The following is a 21,361-nucleotide window of genomic DNA, read 5'->3' as shown; positions in this document are numbered from 1 at the left end:
TATTTTTTTCAAAATTCCCTGATATTTCCCTGACTATTCCCTGAAATATTTCCCTGATTAATAAAGTTCCCTGACTTTTCCCTGATCTGTCGTCACCCTGAGATATTCCTTAGATTGAAATGGGGAACTATTGTGTAATTTTTTAGGAACTGTGATTATTTTTATGTACAGTTACAGCTCTGAAACACTACAGACAGGTGCAAATGATGTGTGAAGAGGGGTGAAATTCCAAGATAGTTGGAAAATGCAAGAAGAAAACATAGTAGAAAGTTGGTCACTCATAACAAATAGATGGAATAAGAGGGACAAAAAAAAAAAAAAAAAACACACACACACACAAATTTAAAAAAAAAAACCTTTTTAAAAAAATGTTTTTTGAAATTAGTAAAAAACAATAATTCCAAAATGTGGAAAATTAGCTATGAAATTCAACATCTCAAAAAAAAAAATGTTTTATGGATTTGATATTTGCAGAGTTAAAAACACTACAGTTAATAGCAACATCATGAAACATAGGGTTACGGAAACCATAATCATATTTAAAATTAATTATAAATATTTTGCTTTGTTAATGCACAAAAATTACAAACTAAGCATATGTATATGCATACATTAGGAAAACTTTATACAATATTCTTATCGAACATACTTCAATTAAATTGCCAAACATTTCTTCTTTGTCTTGAACAATTTGATGGATACAATGAACAGCATGTTTAGCTTGCTTTGCTGTCCCAGTTTCCACAAATTTTAGCAGCATTGGCAGAAGTGCTCTGAAATCAAATAATAAATAATCAAATACAAAAGTTATTTTAAAGATTTATTTTACATACTTAATGGAATTTTTAAATTTCATGTATGTGGACTGCTCTGTAGCCTTTTATTCCCCATTTAATCCACTCCCACTTTGAAGTATGAGCAAATGAAAACTGTACAAACTGTAAGTTGTATAAATATACACAGTATATGGATTTCCAATTGCCATTATATTGCTTGAACTCCATTACAACCAAATTCCCAAAACGAACAAAATTTATGGTCCTTTAAGTTTGCTGTAATGGGATTTAACTATATCTGATAACGGGTGTCAGTAATGACCCAACTTGGAGTGACTGTATCTTTCATGAGGAAATTGTTACTCACATCTATTGTGATTGTGAACTGTTTTCTGCATATAAGTTTGAACACCTTGCTCATAACTTGCTTAAGTGGTGGGAGATTCATGACATTCCTATTACATGTTTGCTGAATTTTGCTTCTGCTACTGGTCTATTTTAAGACTTGTTTGGAGACTAGTACAATAGACCTCTGGTTGCAGAACGGTTGCGTCCCCCTTTCTTTCACTTAATTTCATAACTGTATTAAGTGAGAGTCTTATGAAGAAATGCCAACTGGAAAAATTCTTAGTTGCAATATTAACCATCTTATTGAGCCAACTCTAATTTGCTAAGAACATGCATGTCAACGATTTATTGTAACTGATAGTCAGGGTATCTGCTACATTTATTTTTCAAACTCATGACTTTCCATGACTTCTGACTTTAGCTTTCCATGACTAACTGGTTGTAATTTTTACAGAAAGAGCTTAACATTTTCACAAGAAAATCAAAACTAGCATTTTGTGATAATAATACAACAATTTTCTAGTTTTAATAGCTTTTACATATAATACTGTTAAATCACTAAAGATTTCTTCGCTCGCTTAGTTACTGCTGCTTTCTCTTTGCCCAGGACCTTTTTCCATTACTTTTAATGAAGATATTAATTTTCCATGACTTTTTCAGCTCTGATTCCCCCCCCCCCCCCCTCATGACTTTGCAAGATTTCCATGACCCCTGTGAACCATGACAAGAGTACTTAGTTGTAGTTTCAGCACAAAAGAAGTTAACATATTGAATGCATTGAGCAGCAGATGAAGCAGCATTTGTTGAAGCAAAATGGTGTAAATAGAGCAGTGTTGACATCACTGCATGAGCTTGGTTAGGGCAATTAAACACTATTAATGAAAAATTAGCAACATTGGAAAAGTAACTTAAAGGTTTGTCACTGTTTTAGGAATTGCTTTAGTTGGGTAAAAATATTTGAAGGAACACACCCTCAGTTAAAAATTTTGGATGATTGAATTTCATTTGCATATTTTATAGTCATATAACATATTGTATGAAACAAATTTAAGCGGCCATATGGCATGTTTAGCTATTTTAGTGGCTCAATAGTTGGCTGGCATTCCCATCTACCATGAATTAGCTGCTGATAGGTTGGTTACAACATCATGTTGATATCAAGGGTACAAAATTTTGAAATTGGTTTCTTCTGAGTAAAAAAATTTAGGCTCCAAAATGGTCTTTTAATTTTACTGATACATCGTTACAATGGATAACTACAGTTATAGAAAATATGCCAATCAAATATCATTAACTTATCCTCATAAATAAAATATTTATGACAACAATTGTATCCTTGCGTGATCCCACCCAACTTAAGAAAATGTTAGACCTACTGCACTATTGATCTATTTCACATGAATATAAAGTTTAAAAAACTTACTCATAAATATCAGGAAAATTAAGCTCTAAATTAGTAGAAATATTCAAAAAGATTTGCAAGGTAAGATCTACAGCATGTGGATCATCTGCTGACAAGAACTGTAAAAGGCTGTTATAAATTTGAGAATCCTTGAAAGCAGTTGGAAACACATATGTCAACACCTGCAAAATAAAATAATCATGATTTCAAAAACTAGGTAAGCACAAAAAAAATGTTATTAGCACATAAATGTTGCAAAACATAATAAGCACATAAAAATTTAAATGTTAGAGATCTCCTGTAAAAGTTAATGAAAATTATTTAATCATCAACATGGAACCAAAACTTTGTAGACCAAAAAATAAGGGTGAGATAAATACTATCTAGCGAAACAGGGGTTTATTTCACTTGAAATTGCTTTCTAAAGTTTCAATATTCCATTTTTGCTCTTATTCTGCAGCAAGAAGGCCAAAAGAGCAAAAGAGAATGAAAAATTTAAAAATGCGGAGGTTTAAAAAAAATATTCAAACTACTGAACTCGCAGAAGCTTTCATGAAGAAAACTGTAGGAAAATGTCATGAGATGCAATAACAGGAGCGGGGGGGGGGGGGGAGGGATATTTAAATCTCATTAAATCAATCCCACAATGATCGATCGCGAAGCAAAAACATTTATTGCTAAGTTTTTGCTCAAAAACAAAACATTTAATCAAGAAACCACATGAAAACACAATAATGAAAAAAGTAGAAATAGGTAGCAATCAAAAGAGAGTCTCCAGAACATATTTGACAGGAAAATTATTTGCCCTCATCTGTCCATCATAGAGATTTTAAGGTTTTAAAGTCTGCCTATTTTTTTTTTTAAGCGCCAAATTTAAAGACTTGGCAAGAAATTTATCACGCAATTTCACCATCTTGCATCCATCTACAAATGATATGAAAAGATGCCCTTCATTAATCACTGAAACTTGCTACATGTAGTGACTTTTCTTAAAATTCCAGCAGACTTTTAGACCTCATATTATGATAACAGGGACATGAGGGCAAATAATTTATACATTCAAAAACATATATTTATAATGAATGCTTTTGAATGCTAATGAATGGACAGCCAAGAAACCACACTATTGTGTGGTTTCTTGGTAAGAGTAATAATGAACCATGGTAATTAGATCAGCCATTAATTTAACTACCCATATGAAAAAATCAAACTATAAAAAGAAAAAAAACTTACTATTAGCAGCTCTAAGCCTCTGTGTGCTGATGACTCAAGGTGTAATTCTGCATCAATTGCTCCATCACCCAACAAAGAGTCCTTAATGAAACTTATTAAATGTTTGATTCCTTGTTTGTCAATCATCACAGGAGCAATGCGTTCAAAAAGCTGTTTTATTATCACATAATATGAGTTTGTTTGTACAGGATGTCCAAGCACTTTTAACACTTCTTTCTAAAACAGAACAAAGAACATTAGATGTAGCATAAATTTGACTGGTGTTCAATGTATATAAATGTACATTCCTAAAATAGAGAATATTTAATTGAATAGTCATATTTATCATTTATTGCTCGGGAATGTTTTGCCATTCTTATATGAATGCATGAACAGCACATGTTGCAGGCACTAATTTAGAAAGAAATTGGGCCTGTTTACAGACTTAGAAAACATTAAACACTAAGACAGTGCCGAATCTTCAATTTTTCTTGAGCTGGGACAAATAATGAAATCGCCGCTCTTATCCAGCTTAATTCAAGTTTTTGTATCAAGTTTCAAAAAAAAAAAAAAAAAGACACAGAAATAGGGTGAAAGTGTTGCCTATGGCAAGAGCTCCAGCTTGCTTATTTTGTTCGTGCGACAAAGATATCTTTTTTTGTTCATAAATCATTACGTTTTACTACTTTTGGTCCGATGAAAGAAAAATTTCAACGTATATTGGTAGTAAGATCACAGAAGTAATGGGACAGAAAGGAAGTCATAAATGGAAGAACATTTGACAACAACTTGGAGATATATTGAAAAATTTAAAGCCGAAAATGATGCGCTAAATTCAGTGACTAGCTTACCACATACATCAGCACATGCAGCACTGTTTTCGCTTTCTTTGACATTTTTTTTTTTCCAAAAAAAAAGTACAGTTGTTGTCATAAAAGCGACTAATCAACTAGTAGACATATTGCTAAGTTTTCATATCTGCCAAAAATATGTTGAAAAAAATACTTAACACAAAATAAACATTTACCGTAAATATACCGGTGAATCAAATGACCTTTAAATTTTCTACCACGGGCAAGGCCAAGCACGTAGCACTAATATTTAAACAAATAGAAAGAATGCAATAATTTTGAGCAAATAATTTAGAAATAAAAGTAACTATGTCCAATAAATGCACTATTCCTCAAATATATCAAAGTGAAATATTTTTACAACATAATAATGTTATAAAATAATGATTAATATTTGAATCTAATGAAAAAATATTATTAGATATTACACAAACATACCACTTTGTAGTCTGCTTCCGAACAAGATAGATTACCACCAAGAATTTCAGTCATCATAGAGGTCAATCTCATATTAGTCTCCAATTCATTAAAAAACTTTGAAAGATATTCATTTGCTTTACTAGGGTCTAGAAAATGCTCTGCAATATAAAAAAAAGGCCAAGAATAAATCATTACAATACAAATGATAGAAAACGAAAGGGGGAAAAACTTCCTACTATTTAAACTTTATTGTAGCTGATTCAGAAAATTTATAGATTTGAATTATTTTGTGATAATTTTCTTTTTAGGCCATTAAACTAGCAGTTTACGAAAACTTATTCCCCTCCAAATTTCCTTGTTATTCATGTTCTGTTAATAAAGAGAAAAAAAATCTTAGTATTTTTTTTCAAAGAGAAATATTATGGATATGTTACTAAAAGTGAATAAGTATTAATATGTTTTATGTTGAACTATTGAAAGTATGAAATTGTATTAATAACAATTGTCACTTTGAACACCAGTTAACAAATTATGGAGAATTATTCAAACAAAAAAAATTAATCAGAATTTCGGGATTTTGTCAGTTTAAAAACCCCAGAGTTCTGAGGCAGTCCCGGAATAGTTTCACACTTGGTCTTCCTTTTGAAATGTACAACATTAACGACAAGGGTACAATTTTTAGAAATTAATTGCCTCTGGAATGCAAAAGTTGTATTTGAAAAAAAAAGTCTTATAGTTTCAATTTTTAATTTAATATTGTCTTATGGAGTTCAAAAAGTTTAAAGCAGAATAATCATATTAATAGGGTCAAATAGAAAAGTCCCTTTCTACTAAAGTAGGAAGAAAATGAGGCCTGCAAGAATTGCTTTTTAAATGATTCAGAATAATTCAAATGACAATTTTAAAATGTGTCACTGCTATGCTTTCTGTGGATGAAGTTGACACACAAAGATTTAGATGATACAAGAATACCTTGAACAAAAAAATTAAATCGCTCTTGAAATACAATTTAAAACTTACTTACAAAAAAAACTATTGTTTAACATTTTAATACATAAGACTAATTGCAGATTAGATTACTCTGCATTATGATGAAACAAAATAAACTAGAAGTAAACAAGGGTAGGGTAGAAATTTTCATCCAACATCATCCCCGCTAACATTTTTCCACCAAAATTTCAGCTAACCTTGCTATATCCAAATTTCAAGAAAATTTAAAAATATTTTGTTCATTCACTTTCAAACAAAATGCTTAACTTGTGATCTTGTGGAATGTAAAAGCAAGAGCATATGACTGAAAAAATGACTATTTTTATTCCTGTAGAATTGAGTACAGTGAGCCTATTTAAAAGATTAGATAAATGTGTTTTATACACCAGAAAATACAGCCTATAACAAAAAAAAATTAATTTTGCTGTTCCAAAAAAAAAAAAAAATTCATTTCATCCCCAAAAATGTTAGAAATCAAATTCAAGCGATTTTTAATGCTTTACATATTACAATGCATTAATATGAAATACTGTTAAAATAATAATAATATACTAACTTGCAAGTAATAGAATTTTTGATGCTATTACTTTCTTTTTGTTTTCACTTTTGTCCTTGATATTAAAGTCTATCAAACTTCTGACTTGATTTCGTAGACTGCCCAAAAGGAAAAGAAAACAGATAAATGAAAATATATTTATATGTTTTACCTAACAAATTTCATTCAAAATTGCACTAACAATCTTTGGTAAGAGATTAAAAATTTAATAATAACTATTACAAAATAATATTTTTTTCAGCAAATTTTTGACACTTTAACAAAACACAAAGCATAAACGATTTCAGGTTTTAATTTTAATGTGAATAAAGATATACAAGTTTAAAACAAGGTATTATAAGTACTTAATTACATTATTGCAATTTTTGTTGTTTATCAAAAACCTGATTTCTCATATTAATTATTTCTTATGTAAAGAATGCAACAAAATATGATGAACATAATTAACCCCGAAACAGCTGTTTGCTGAGTTTTTAACTTTATTTTAATACTTTATTTGTACTTTATACACGTTGTCGTCGTTTTACTAATTTTTCCACTGCTTTTTTTTTTTTTTTTTTACAAAATATGATTTATTGCAATAACTTACCTGCTTTGGCATTTCAAAAGTTCCCTGAAAGCCCTGAAAATAATAAGAATAAAACAAATAGATAAATATATTTAAAAAATGAATTAATACACAAAATATAGGGAGATGGGAAATGATATTCAATTTCACCAATATTCATTGACCAATGTTTATAGTGAAAAATTAACATTTTTAAGTTCACACTATACTGAATACAGAAGAGCATTCAGCATGCACTTCACTTGTTTTAATATACGAGTTCTGGGAAGAAAAACGTAAGTGTTAAACCCTTCCAGGCACAATTAATAAATCTCATAACCAGATATCTTTTTTTTAATAATGTCAGCCCTGCTTTTGTGTAACAGAAAACCGAGATAATACCCCGTTTATACGAACAAAATCTATCGGAACTGAATATTTTTCCTACCGGCACTATGCTAAAAGATCCCAGTTAAATTGAATATTTTTCTCGGATAATCAAATATTGATTCGCTTTGGCAAAACTTTTTGCTGAGAAAATTTTGAATTAATTAGAAATAAATTAAGGAAGAACAATTATTAACGTAAAAATATAAAGTAATTTTCACCAACAATAACAAGAGAGAAAAACAACATTCATATCCCATCAAAACATTTCCACTATTCTATCAAATTTCTTTTGTTTTTGCCATTACAAAAAAAATAGTGCAGTCAATAACTAAATTAAATAGCACAAAAAAATAGGGCAGTCAATAAGTAAATTAAATATCACAAAAAAATACACTTTAGACAATAATAAATTGATGAATATTAAATGTAAAACACAGTAAACAAGGAGGGGAAAAAGGAAAGTCAGAAAATGTGTTCTCAAAAGACTTAAAGCAAACAATTCACTAATGTGGAATTTTTTAAACAATAATGCACTGAAAAAAGGTGCCAAAACAAAGGTTTCATTACTCAAGTTGTAACTTTTTATAATTTTTATACGTACTTGTAACATATGTACTAATTATCAAATTATGTCATTTGTTTAGTTTATTTCACAAACTTTTTTACCAATAAAATTAATTATTCATTTTATAAAGCTATTGATTTATTATTATTACATTTTAAGACATGTTGTAAATTTAGAAATGTAAAGAAAATTTTCACGCTTAATCAAATATCCCGCTTAATCGAATATTATTTCATAGAAAAGACGATATTCAATTAAGCAAGTCTGACACAGCATCTCTTTTCACAAAAAAAAAAATATTTTTTAAACATGATATATGAGTTTTCCTTTCAAAGAAAGCAAATTAAAAAACAATTTTAAAAAATGGGACAATTTTACCAGTAAATTTAGCATTTACCACCAATTAAAGAAATTAGTAATCTCTGAAATATCCTAGCAATATTCATCCTCGATGTATGATTTAAAAAAATGCTTACTTAACAGCATTATCATCCACAGTACAATATAACTGATATAGTATTTTCATCCTCTCTTCAAATGGCTTACTGTAAGGCACAAGACAAGAATGAAAAATTCGTTCCACTAAGAGCCTAAAATACAAAAAGAAACATTTCAAATTAAGCTGGAATTGTAATAGAAGCTTATCAAATGAAAAATGGAACCTTAACTTTATAATGAGAAAAATAGTAACTTACTTGTCCTCTAGAGATGTCTGATAATAGACATGAAGAACTTTCTTCCTCACCCACAAAATAAATTTCGAATCTTCCTTTGATACTTCAGAAAATACTGAAACAAGTTGTTTGCATATCAAAGATAAGCCCAAAAGTGCTTCTTTCCGTATCTTAAACTGAAACAAAAATAACCATAACTTACACAAAATGCTCCATTTTAGTAATAGGAACTTAAAATAATTATTATGAAATTGAAAAATACATCAATACTTTTTTGTCCAAAGTTCTTTCCTTAACAAAGCTAAGCATTTCTTCATTTACACAATTTAAGTCCTCTTTTGCAGCACTTATTATGGCAACAACAACTTCATAACGCACATTTTCATCAGTGTCACGGTATCTATGACGTAGCTGTTCTACAAGAAATAAAAACAAGTCATTATTTATATATATATATATATATATATATATATATATATATATATATATATATTAATGCAGAAGGGGGGAAAAATCAGGATAATTACCTGTAATGTCCTTCTTCGACTCAGGATGATTAAGGAGAAAATTTTTAACTTGCTGAACACATAATATCCTAATTTGGGGGCTGATATCAGAAAATCTAAATACAGATACAGAAGTAACTTAATGCTTAGAAAGAAAATCAATACATCATAACAATTTGGTGTAGCGCCTATAATTAAGAAATTATTAGCACAAACTTCCTATAAACTTTTCATTTATATTTTCTTATAAATATTTTAAAACAAGGCTTATGCTGTCGTGCGAAGCACAAAAGTCGTTATCTGCACTTTTTATGAAAATTGAGTTATGGTCACTGGGTGGTCACTCTTTGAATGACGGAAGCTTGAACAGGATTGAATGATTTATATACAATCAAATACTCTAGTTTTGATACAAACCTGAAAGGAAAAAAGAAAGTCTACAAAATTACCTAAGAATTATACTTTAATGACTTTCATAAAAACAAATAAGCCCAAAGTTAACTATTAAAGAGTACTCTCCTGTTTGCAAATCCAAACAGTAGGAATGCATTTAGCACTAAAGAAAATTATTCTAACAAAGAAAGAAAAGATAAGACTTAAATACAGGGATATACAAAACAAACTGTAATATGTGAAACTTTCAATACTGATCCTGAACACAGCAAAATCCTGCATCGCCTAATATTCAGCAAGATTGATTCTGCGGGATTGAGAACGAAATTCCGCAAAAATTTCCAACCACGCAAATATTTTCCATGCAATAATTTTTCTATGTAATTACTTTTGCCGTTCATAAAACGAATATTTTCACACGCATCATCGAAAATTTGAATTGAAAAATCTACAGAAATAATGTTACCTTGAAAGTAAGCAATTCCAGAGTGTCTCATGCTGTTCTATCATAGTAGAATTTTTATCAGAGAACATTCGAGTAAGAACTTTAATGACATCCCTTCGTTCACTTTCTTCATTACTCTGCAATTTACAAAATAACTATTAAACAAAGAGTGCTTTGTTACAAACATTCAAGCAGTAGAGATATAACATTATTTAATTTTTATCAGAGAACATTCGAGTAAGAACTTTAATGACATCCCTTCGGTCACTTTCTTCATTACTCTGCAACATATAAAATAACGATCAAACAAAGAGTGCTTTGTTACAAATATTCAAGCAATAGAGATATAACATTAACACTCATTGGATAAAATTTACACTATTTTTTCTACTGCCATTTTTAAAATAAAACTTTCGACAGTTTTGTAATGGCATTCACTTTATCAAGCTAAAAGTTGAATTTGGAGTGTCCCAGAAAGATCTTAGCTATTCTAATGTTCATAACAAAACTAATTACAAGAGAAATGAAATGCAATTTGTAACAAAAGAGCAAAAAACTTTTTATTTTTTAAATTTTATTTAGCATCTTCATGTAGCTATATGTGAGCTCCATTAGTAGCAGGGAGAATCAGTCAGTACTCAATTTATCTCCAAGTGTTTTTGAATGAAGTATAACAGAGAGAATTGTGAAATCCATGCTTTTCCGTAAGAGGAATACATCAGGAACAGGTGTTTTCAAAAGACCTGTTTTTAACATAACTTGACAAAGAATAATTTATTGAAGTTACATTGGGTGATTGCTAATATCAAGGCATGGCTTCTCCACAACCAATCGTTCAGGAGACAACTCTTATCCATTGTCATTTTTCTCAGGCAATTGACACCTGAAAAAACTTTTCAGACTTCTTCATTCTCTTATAGCAAACCGTATTTTACCTCACCTGTTTGAATGGTAAGGATCTTTTTTGGACAAGCTGCATATTCACTCATAAGTTTGAACTCACTTTAATCAAAATTTATACTTATTTTTAAATTGGGGGAAAAATCAGAAGGCTATTATAAAGTCTTTCCTATTCTTATAGATAAATTATGACCATGATACTTAGCATTAAATATTAAACTGAATTAACATACAATAACACTTCCTAAAAAATCAAAGAAAAAAACCAAAGATCCTAAACATCCTACCTTTAATTTGAACTCCAGTTGTGGCAACACGACAACTAGCATAGTGGGACAGATGACATTCAACTCATACATTAGCTCATATAAATGTTGAGCTAGGCTGCTTTCTAGTGTTTTTCCCAAAAGCAAAGCATTATTAAAAAACTGAAATAAACATAAAGAAAAATATTAATGATTTCCACATTGATTAGAGAAACTTTCAAGGGTGGCATCAATAACTAGAGGTGTGACATCAATGTTCAAAATTAAAACATTGATGGCATTGATATACAGTCAAACCTTGTTAACACGAACTTTAAAGGGACGCCAAAATATTTCGTGTTAACCGATTTCCACTTTTGCCGAACTTTGTGTGCAGACATTTTGTTTTTCGTTTTGACTCAGAAAATATGGAACCAAAGTACATTTGTACACAACCATTCATATTAATAGTTTAAGAAATAAACTTACATTAACTTATATTAATCATCAAAATAGAAGAATACATTTTACTACCTGTATGTATATATTGATTAAAAAAGGTATTACATTAATTAAATTAGATTTTTGTTTTGAAGCAACATCTATTTACAAAAGTATTTATCTCTTCTAAACAGTTTAAAATTAGTTTGAATATTTGAAAGTTGCATGAAAACTTTCTGCTTCAAGTCTGATAGAACGAAACGGATTTTGAAAAGACTTGCTTTTCAGTTATTTCTAATATGTATTTCTCTTCAATTCGATTTTTTGTTGAATTTTTTGTATTTTGCACTTATTTTTCTGCTTTTTTAAAGCCATGTGTCATGCATAATATTAACATTTTGACGTAACTATGCAGCAATCTTTTAACATCTGCATCCAGTTTACGACATTATTCATTATATTTTTTAATAGCAGGCAATACAATATGTATTGAGTAAAAATACATATTTCTTTTGTAATAAGATGCTTTAATTGATTCGATCTGCATGCGTAACAATGCAGTAAAACATATTTATCACATTTTATGTTAAAATACACATTTTATGTTTTTGAGGCAAATAATCGAGATGTGGATTATAAATCAGAAAAAGATGTGTATGAAAAGTAAATTCCTAAGGCGAAAAAAAAGTTGAAAAAAAAATCTTTATATATATTAGAGGGGAAAAAAGTCTTATTTTCTTTTTTAACCTGGCTTTTTTTCTTTCTTTTTTTACAGTGGGATATTTTAAGATCATTTCCATGATTGTGTGTTTAACTTGCTGAAATTCGTCATGGGTGGATCATGGTCCAGAAATATGTTAGTTTATTGCAAAATAAGTCTTGGACAAAATTAATGTGAATTTCGGACATTGGATGATTTATGGCATCCCACCGTATCTCAAAAATGGCAGAGTTGAGAAAAATTAGACCCCTACTATTAGATTCAGTGCCCTTGAAATATATAAGAACTATGTTTCAAATTTTTATTTCTTTGGAAAAACGTTCGTAAGGGCTGCAAGATATATATTTTAAGGTTTCAGAACTTTCCATTAGGACTGGCTAATGAGCCTTCTTTCCAAAACTATAGGTTGGAGGTAGTATAATAGACCTCGAGTTGCTGCGCTGGGCTTATTTTGAGGAAGGTTTTTTTTTTCTTTTCTTTTTCAATTAAAACATATGTTTCATATTAAGTTAACAGGCAAATGAATAACTAAAAAGTATCTTAACAGCATTTAGCTATACAAACACACACAGCTTAAGAACTTTCTTACCCAACTTTAGCCCAGAAAATGCAACACAACAAATTTTTATTAAATCATCAATTACTCAAAGCTTAAAAATTATATTATTTACTTACTGCTTGAACATAAGGCTCAAGTGTAGCAACGTTTCGTTTCAATATGTCTTGAGCTAGAGCACAGGCATCCTTGTTTTGAGACTGAAAGCAAACAATAATGTAAAGATGTTCAAACATTTAAAAACAAATGGCAGCATTTTGATGCAAATGAATAACAATTACTTTAATAGGTTCAATGATCTGGCTGAGGATAATGTCCAAAAATTCCTGGGAGATTATATCAGCTTCACCAATGACTGGGCTTAGTGTGTCTAACATAAATCTTTTCACCTTAGTTGTATGACCTTCACTGCAAAACAATAATGCATTGTACAAAGTGACTATAAACATTCAATAATTTATCTAGAATTTTGCATAATATGACTCTGTAAAAGTACTTATTTTTCCAAGGCTTTAATTTTTATGAGCCTGCCGTCATTCCTAAATTTAAAAAATGCAGAATATTTGTTTTACTTTTTTTTTTTTTTTTTTTGTTCAAATAAAATTCTCAAACTTTTCAGCTTGTGAAATCACCCACACCTTTATTTAGCCAAAATTATTGGCTCATGAAAATAAGTGCTTTTACAGCGATTAATTTATCTCCTGATACATGATTTGATAAGTGATAAAATCATGGTAACATGTTATGTTATAAAAAAAGAATCTTGAACTTCCCTGACATACAAACACAAAACCAAATTGCTTAAAATATCATTACAAACTACAATTTATTCAAGCGATTGTTTGCTATCATGGTCTTTTTCGTGTAACTGATAATAACTTTATCCTTATTAAACTTCAGGGGTAAACTTCAAATGTTGCCAAACATAAGAGCAAAGGATTATTAAACCTTAATTACAGTGATTAATTTTAATTAGATTGTTGCTAAACAGTATTCAATATTTCATATGGTGTGAAACTTTATAAAATAAAATACTGAAAAATTAATTTTCTAAGTGTTTCCATTATATATTAAACAACTTTTAAAAACAAAAAATTAGCAGTTAATGCTTAGTAATAAAATGACTTTACATATTTATTACTACTTAATATTATGAGTTTTTTCTGGTTATTGTACCATGTTTAAATGAGTTTATAAATAATAAGGTAAATGCAAGGAATTAAAAGATTTATGAAAAATTGAAAAGCAATAAATTTATATTTAACATCTGAGTGTTTTCTCTCACATTGAAATTGCCATAAAGTAACAATTTTAACTAATTTTGTACTACGCTACTATCCTATGACTTTGATTTATTGTATAAAAAATGTTAGTTCACCAATTACTGAACATTTTAAATTGTTTATTATTTTATTTGGTTGCGGAATATTCAAGTATTCAGCCAAATCCAATATTCAATGCATCTCTTATCTAAAGGGATGTGGTTTAATGCAAATAATTGGTTAATTTGGGTATTTTAGTTTAATGCCATGGGAAAAATATGTGTTCTGGTGAAGTAAATACAAGTACACGGTAAAATATAAATATTATGGCAGACTTCGACATTGAGAAAAGATCAGCAGAACTTTAAAGTCACATGAGAGATCTCTCCCCCATCTCTTCATATTTTTGGTCATTGAAATTTTAACATTAGTTACATTTAAAAACAAAGGCATGAAAGCATTACATAAAACTGATTTTCCCCAAATATGTTCAAAACTTTCATGCTTGCAATTTATCTTTAAAAATATTTTAATTTTATGCATTTTTGCCAAAAAATTATGCAAGATGAAATGTTTAACACTATGCAAACAAAGATTTAAATTAAAATCGCACATTAAAACATTGAATAAAATTTTAAAACATTGTACAACAATGCTTAAGATTCTTTTGAAGGCATGTTAAAATAACATATTTTTATACTCACTTTATAATTTTGAACATCAGCTTAAAAAGATGACACATAATTTTCTGATTATCTTCTAACTCAACACAAAGATTAAAAGTATGCACGCATGAGAAATTCTAAAAACAAAAGAAATTTATTGAAAAGAAGACATTAATTCCACATTATATGTATCAGTTAAAAAACGTAAATAACTAATTTACCTCAAGCAAATAAAAATATCGCTTGAAGGAAGGATCTTTAGGATCTTTCAATCCTTTCAGCTGATCAATCAGGAATTCAAAAACTGCCTGTTGAAACAATAAAACATATCATTAGTATGACAAATTTATTGATTTTTTACTATGATAACTCAAATCATGTATTATCAAGAGTCTGACCAAGAAATGATTATATTTTTCTGAATTATAGGGTGTTTCAAAAAGATTGACCCGATTTGAAATGTGTGTATCATGTCTGGGTCACCATTATGTGGCGTACAGATGATCATGACGTGGAAGATGATTATCCGGGTCGGGATTTGAACCACGGACCTTTGTGATACTAACCCATGCTTTAACCACTAAACCAAAAGGACCTATAGGTTCGGGAGCAAAGTTAGGTTATGTGCTCTCTTACAACCCCGCATGTATATTACGAAAACTATTGAAAATAGATACATCAGATTAATTTTATATTACATGGATAATAATAAAGTTTTTTTTACATACAAAACTAAAGGTGCTCAATATGTCCAACTTTGGTTGCGTGGCATATGTTTACACGGTAGTCAAACTCATTCCTAACTTTTGCAATCATGTCTGCATCGACTGCTTCCGCTGATTACACAAACAACCCATGAATTGTTTGTACCATCTTCTGGGCAATTCCACGGTGTCAGACGTAAAAATTGCACAAAATTTACTTTAAAAAACCAATACATTTATTGGTTAACAATTTTGAAAAAGATGAAAATATTTTTTTTAATATTTACCAATGTATGTAGAATTGTTAAACATAAAAAGAATTTCTGATAAAAAAATTTATTTTAAGAAAAAAAATTCAACTCATGGTGTAGGACGTATGAGCTGAATCTGAAAAATGAGACTAGCAAAACTCAAATCTAAGATTCAGGTCAATGGCTTAATCTGCAACAATGTAACTACTTTTATATCAAAGAGCATTGATGAAATATAATTTTTTAATTTTAGAGATAATTAAGGTCAAAATAGGGAAATGGGTTATTGGTGTCAGACGTAAAAACTTGGTGTCGGTTGTAATATGTACAAAATTACCATGGTGTCAGACGTAAACAAAGTGTTTAAAACCTATTTAAATTACTTTTAATTTTAATTTAAACCTTGAGTAATATATTAATGACAATAAATGAGGAATGTTTAGGTATTAACAGCATTAAATATCAAATATTTTTTGTAAATGTTAATTATCAGCCATTTTTGATTGGGATAGATAGAAAAAAATTCTTTAAAATATTTTCTTTTGTTTTGAAAATTGTATCTTACTCTTTTAGCCATTTAAAGTGCCCTTCTGTTCTATACATCACAGGTACTTCAATCATTTCACATTTAACTCGGGGGGGGGGGGGGGGGTATCCTGGGTAATGTACAGACTCATAGTTAACCGCAACCCAGTTATGTACTTTAAGCTGTGCAACGAATTCCATACCTTCAAATTCATTCAATGCATCTCTGACAGATTATTCTTCTTTAAATAGAATAACAGTTTTAAGTGTTTATGAGGAAGAAGTGCCTAAAATAGTAATTTCATTTAATGAAATTGCTTTGACTCAGTGCATGCAGTGAATACTGAGAATTATCTCTAATATGGGTGGGAAATGTTGCTGAATTATGCGTGATCTTTCTGATGATATGTATACTTAATGTACACTTCTGATTAATGAAGTAGCCACAGAAGCATAATTCTTGTAGCATACCAATCAACACTACTCCAGCTTTTCTAGTAAATTAGACATGTGGTTGCAGTGGTGGTCTGATTTTGTTGAGCCCCCCCCCCCCCCCCATTTTACTTCCAGCTTTTACATTATGCTACTTTTTTCTTTTTCTTTTTTTTTTTTATCTTACCAACTATGTTGTCTACAGCACCTTTCCCAGGGAACACTACAAAGAAATTCTAAGTTATTTTTGAGTTGAATTTCTGTTCAAAAAAATGTAAGTTTTGAAGAAAAAAAAAGATATATACGCTTAAATTGTGAGCTGGGTCCATCTGAGAAAACTTGTATATTTTTCGTGCTTGGGTATTTGGTTTTAAGATATTCCAAAATGTTATGCACGGTGAGTTTAGTATGATCCTAAATGTCAAAAATTATAGCAAAATTCTGAGAGATTTCTTTGGAAATCCATGCATGGGATATGAAGATCGTGGTTTGGGCATGTGCCCAGTTTGCCAGATTGGATTTTGTTCTGCTGTAAAATTGCCTCATTTTGAGATGCTTAAAATAAAGAAAAAACTATTGCTTATGAGTTCAGTGCTTGTAGAAAAGAAAATATTAAGTAACATCCAGTTTTGATTAATCAATTTCCAGTTTCATAACTTAGAAAAAATGTTTTTAAGTAAGAATAACCATTAATAAAGACATTTTTAATGAATAAAGTATAAAGAAATGTTATTATTGTTGTCCTCTATCCCCCTTCTATTTTAAATCAGATAAATTCTGTAATCAGAACAAGGTAATAATTTTAAAAAGCTTGGTGTCTTATGTAATGCGGTGTTGGACATAATTAATTTTTTACGTCTGAAACCATAAAATAACAAAAAACTATTTTTTAAAATTTTATTTGGATTGGACATTTTTAATACTAACTGATGTTTTGATTTGCAGGTAAAATGTTTTGTAAAATATTGCATCCTATTTTATACAGCACAAACTTTTGGGCAATTTAAAAGTTGGACTTAATTTTATCAATGTGCCTGCTATAAATAAGCTTTTAACGACAAAAATATTTTAAATAGGTCTCATTTTTTATGCTACATTTGTTCTAAAGTGTTGTGGCAGGCATCTGAATCAGTTACAGTTTAAAAAAATATTGCAACTATAGTTTAAAATACCAATTCCAACAAGATATAAAAAAATCTATTGTGGCAGCATGCCAAAAATACCTTTGTTCAAAGGCTTGTAACTCTTACAAACAAACTTTTGTGGCAATATTTATTATTTTCATATAATTCAACTCATAAGCTTCAAAATGATACCTAATTTGTGAGAAAAAAAAGGATTTTGAAAAATTGGTCTTCAGTTCCCCCATTTCCGTGGAATTGCCCTTCTAATGCTCTTCAGGGCAGGAGGTTCAACACTAGGATATTCTCGACCAAAATCATGCCGAACAGTTGTTATGGACACTTTGTGAAAAGTAGAAAACTATACGATTTTTATCGTGCAGTCACCATTTTCACAAACACTGAAATGGCAGGCAAAGAGAGTTAGCGCTAGCGCTACCTGTCAGCAACTCCGTGAAACTCGAGATTTTCCTCATTCTAACGATACCTCTATTTCATAAAACGGATTAAAATCTGAATAGTTATTATGTTTTGAAATCGGATCATTCTTTCTGAAACACCCTGTATTAAATTCTGATTCATTTTGTTCAAGTGCCAAAAGGTTCTTCTTTTAAAAATTTGATTGTTTGAAATTCAACGTTCTTTTTATTTTTAAGTATTTTTTTACATCGTTACTTAAGTCTATTACTTTAATAATCAATCATGGACGCAGCAAAATAAAAAAAAGAACAGAAGAATACAAATCACAATGAAGTTTTTACATTACCCAACCCTAAATACATATTTTATAAATAGAAATTATAGTACAACCTTCAACTGGGTAGGCTCCCTGTACGGAGCTTCAGGAGCATAAATGCGAAAGACATCAGCAATGCAGCAAGCGACAAGAAGGCGAACGTCTCGACTACGATGTTCCAGAAATGTGTCAGAAGCTAAGTACAATGCTAAAGGAACGTAACTTGCATTGTCATCATCCTGGCTCATATTTTGAAAGGCTTGAGCACAATCCTAGAAATACAAAGGCATTTTTAACAAAACATTACAATTTGCCATTAGTACACAATACAAAATATGCTCAAGCATGCATGCTAAAGTGTAAAGGAATGGTAAAATGTAATGAAAACTAGAGGACCCGACAGACGTTGTTCTGTTCAAACTTTGTGAACTGAAAAGTTAAAAAATTTCAATAAACTATCAAGTGTTTGAACCCTTTTTTTGAAAAAAACAAGTAAAAAGAAAATGTTTTCAGCTGCTTGGTGTCAGAATGCGTACATTTATTATAACTTGATTTATCTAATGCCTACTGAGCAGTTATTTTATTAACTATTTTTTCTCTCGTACTTGATAGTTTGTTCCTTCAGCCATACTCAAAGGATAAAAAGCGTCCTCAGATATTAAGTGTAAAAATCTAAGTACACATCTAGAACAAACGGGAAATCCCGCTGCAAAATGCCCCATATAAAAAAGAATAAAACAACCCAAAGGATATCGTTTAAAAAGAATGACAAAAATAAAAACTGTTCTCTGAATAAGCGAAAAATCACTCATCCCCCCCCCCCCTTTCTTCCCGATGTAAAATAAACACATTCTTCAACTAAAATGACTAAAAACTCTTTAAAAACGAAAAAATTTCTTTGCAATTTGAAATATTTCACCAAATAATCAAAAAATACAATGAATTACATTAACAGTAGCTTTAAAATGTGAACAAATGATCACGCAACTCTATTGTTTATAGCCAAAGTCGGCAAGCCACCACGTCACTGTAATCCAGCGATCAGTAAGCGAAGCCAACTCCAACCGATTAGAATTCCGATCTTTTAAACGAAAACTTTTAAAACTTCATATATTGCCTAGTTTGTTCTTTCCGCCAAAGATGAAGATCTTCCACTGCGCTTTTGTGTACAGAACTACCCTGTTGTAATTTATCTGGACGAAAATTAAATTTGTTTCAACTTTAAATTCCATCATCTTTTCCTTTAATAATGTACTGATTAGTTTGATAATCCTTAAAGTATTTTTGACATTGGTGCCAAAACTCAGATTTCAGCGATGACGTTCAGGCGAGAAACAAATGTTGCTAGGTACGGTACTTTCTGATCATTTGGTTAGGAAAACCTAAAGCTCCGATCCGGTCACATGGTTCAACTACGGCGACAGAACACACGTTTTGCGTGAACCTTGCAGTACTTTACTTTAAAATATATCACGGGACCAAAAACCGTTGTTTTAAAGAAATGAAAGATTCAATCTCTTTCTCTCTCTACATTTTGTCTATTCTCAAGTGACATATCACAGTAGGAAACTTCATTATAAAAAGCAGAGCTGGCTTTCTTATTGTTCTTTGGCAACGGGTTAAATATTTATTTCAGTTCTCGCTCTACAATAGGTTAAAATAAATATTAATCATTTGGGAGATACAATCATCCAATGTTTAAATTAATTAATTAATTAAGAAGAACGTTTCTGATTCGATGCATCACGCTTCGAAACCATGCTTGCCACAACTTAATTACATAGAAAAAATTTGATCAAAATCGGTCCAGCCGTTTAAAAGCCTTATGGTGACAAACATACGCACAGAAGATTTTTATATATTAAGATAATAATGGCTTGTAGGGGTTATATAGAAATATTTGCTAGGCTTCTTAGTCCACCTTCCTCTTTTTATACAAGTTAGAGTAACTGCAGATTAACTGCATAAATTCTCAGAAATTTATTCTTATTTTCTTTGTCCAACAATGTTGAACAAACTATAAATTGATAGAGGATATGTAAACCCAAGTCTAACAATTTATAAATGTTTCCTACTTCAGATAAAGAGTAGAAAATGTTTAGTATATTGACATTTCAAGATAGAACCACTATTGCAGCGAAATATATATCAATACATATGAGGAAATTTTATTCTCTTAATCAAGATTTAATATTCATTTGGTGTTACAAAACCAAAATGTTATGTAAACTAATCATTAATCACCAATTGTTTAAGCAGGTGAAGCAGAGAAAGCATTCAAAAAACATTTAATGTTCATATTTTCATGCAGGGGTTCTCAACCTTTTAGGCCCTGCGCTCTCAATTGAACATTGATGTGAAATCAGTGCAGGAAAAGAAGTGCAGAGCCCTGCTGCTAATCATGAAAATATGTGGTCACCTCAGAGCAACAGTAAGATATCCTACTGTTGTCCTGAGGCGACGATGTTATGTAATTAATAAATAATCTTGCATTTATAAAAATCCAAGCTGCTTAAAATATCATTTGAGGCGACTTTATGATAATTTCCTCTCCTTAATAACTACACAATTGATAATAGTAACTGGATAATTTAACATATGAGAGTTTCCACAAACACAGGATTGCCAATTGCTCCATTTTGCAGAGTTGCTCCTCAAAAAGGCCGAAACTCTGTGGCTCCACAAAGAAGTTATTTTGCTCCGCATTTCCGGCCTGAACGTTTTCAA

The 21,361-nt window shown here is 30.1% G+C and overlaps 1 protein-coding gene across 1 annotated transcript in view; it reads right to left on the bottom strand.

The window, feature by feature from the left end:
- The window catches only part of LOC129220820 (sister chromatid cohesion protein PDS5 homolog B-like), a 47,851-nt gene that overhangs the window by 21,056 nt on the left and 5,434 nt on the right, over positions 1-21,361 (bottom strand). Inside the window, exons 3-19 of the mRNA XM_054855251.1 lie at positions 18,709-18,906; positions 15,087-15,173; positions 14,905-15,002; positions 13,220-13,346; positions 13,058-13,138; positions 11,263-11,403; positions 10,097-10,212; positions 9,259-9,353; positions 9,002-9,147; positions 8,753-8,907; positions 8,534-8,647; positions 7,145-7,177; positions 6,556-6,653; positions 5,028-5,167; positions 3,760-3,975; positions 2,548-2,708; positions 623-773 (exon numbers count right to left, since the gene is read on the bottom strand). Of these exons, the coding sequence (XP_054711226.1) occupies positions 623-773; positions 2,548-2,708; positions 3,760-3,975; positions 5,028-5,167; positions 6,556-6,653; positions 7,145-7,177; positions 8,534-8,647; positions 8,753-8,907; positions 9,002-9,147; positions 9,259-9,353; positions 10,097-10,212; positions 11,263-11,403; positions 13,058-13,138; positions 13,220-13,346; positions 14,905-15,002; positions 15,087-15,173; positions 18,709-18,906 (2,157 nt within the window). The remainder of the gene's footprint in view (positions 1-622; positions 774-2,547; positions 2,709-3,759; positions 3,976-5,027; positions 5,168-6,555; positions 6,654-7,144; positions 7,178-8,533; positions 8,648-8,752; positions 8,908-9,001; positions 9,148-9,258; positions 9,354-10,096; positions 10,213-11,262; positions 11,404-13,057; positions 13,139-13,219; positions 13,347-14,904; positions 15,003-15,086; positions 15,174-18,708; positions 18,907-21,361) is intronic.

This window comes from Uloborus diversus, chromosome 4, assembly GCF_026930045.1.
Source record: "Uloborus diversus isolate 005 chromosome 4, Udiv.v.3.1, whole genome shotgun sequence".
Lineage (NCBI taxonomy): Eukaryota > Metazoa > Arthropoda > Arachnida > Araneae > Uloboridae > Uloborus > Uloborus diversus.
The sequence above is the reverse complement of the archived record's forward strand: the minus strand, read 5'-3'. Positions and strand labels throughout refer to the sequence as shown.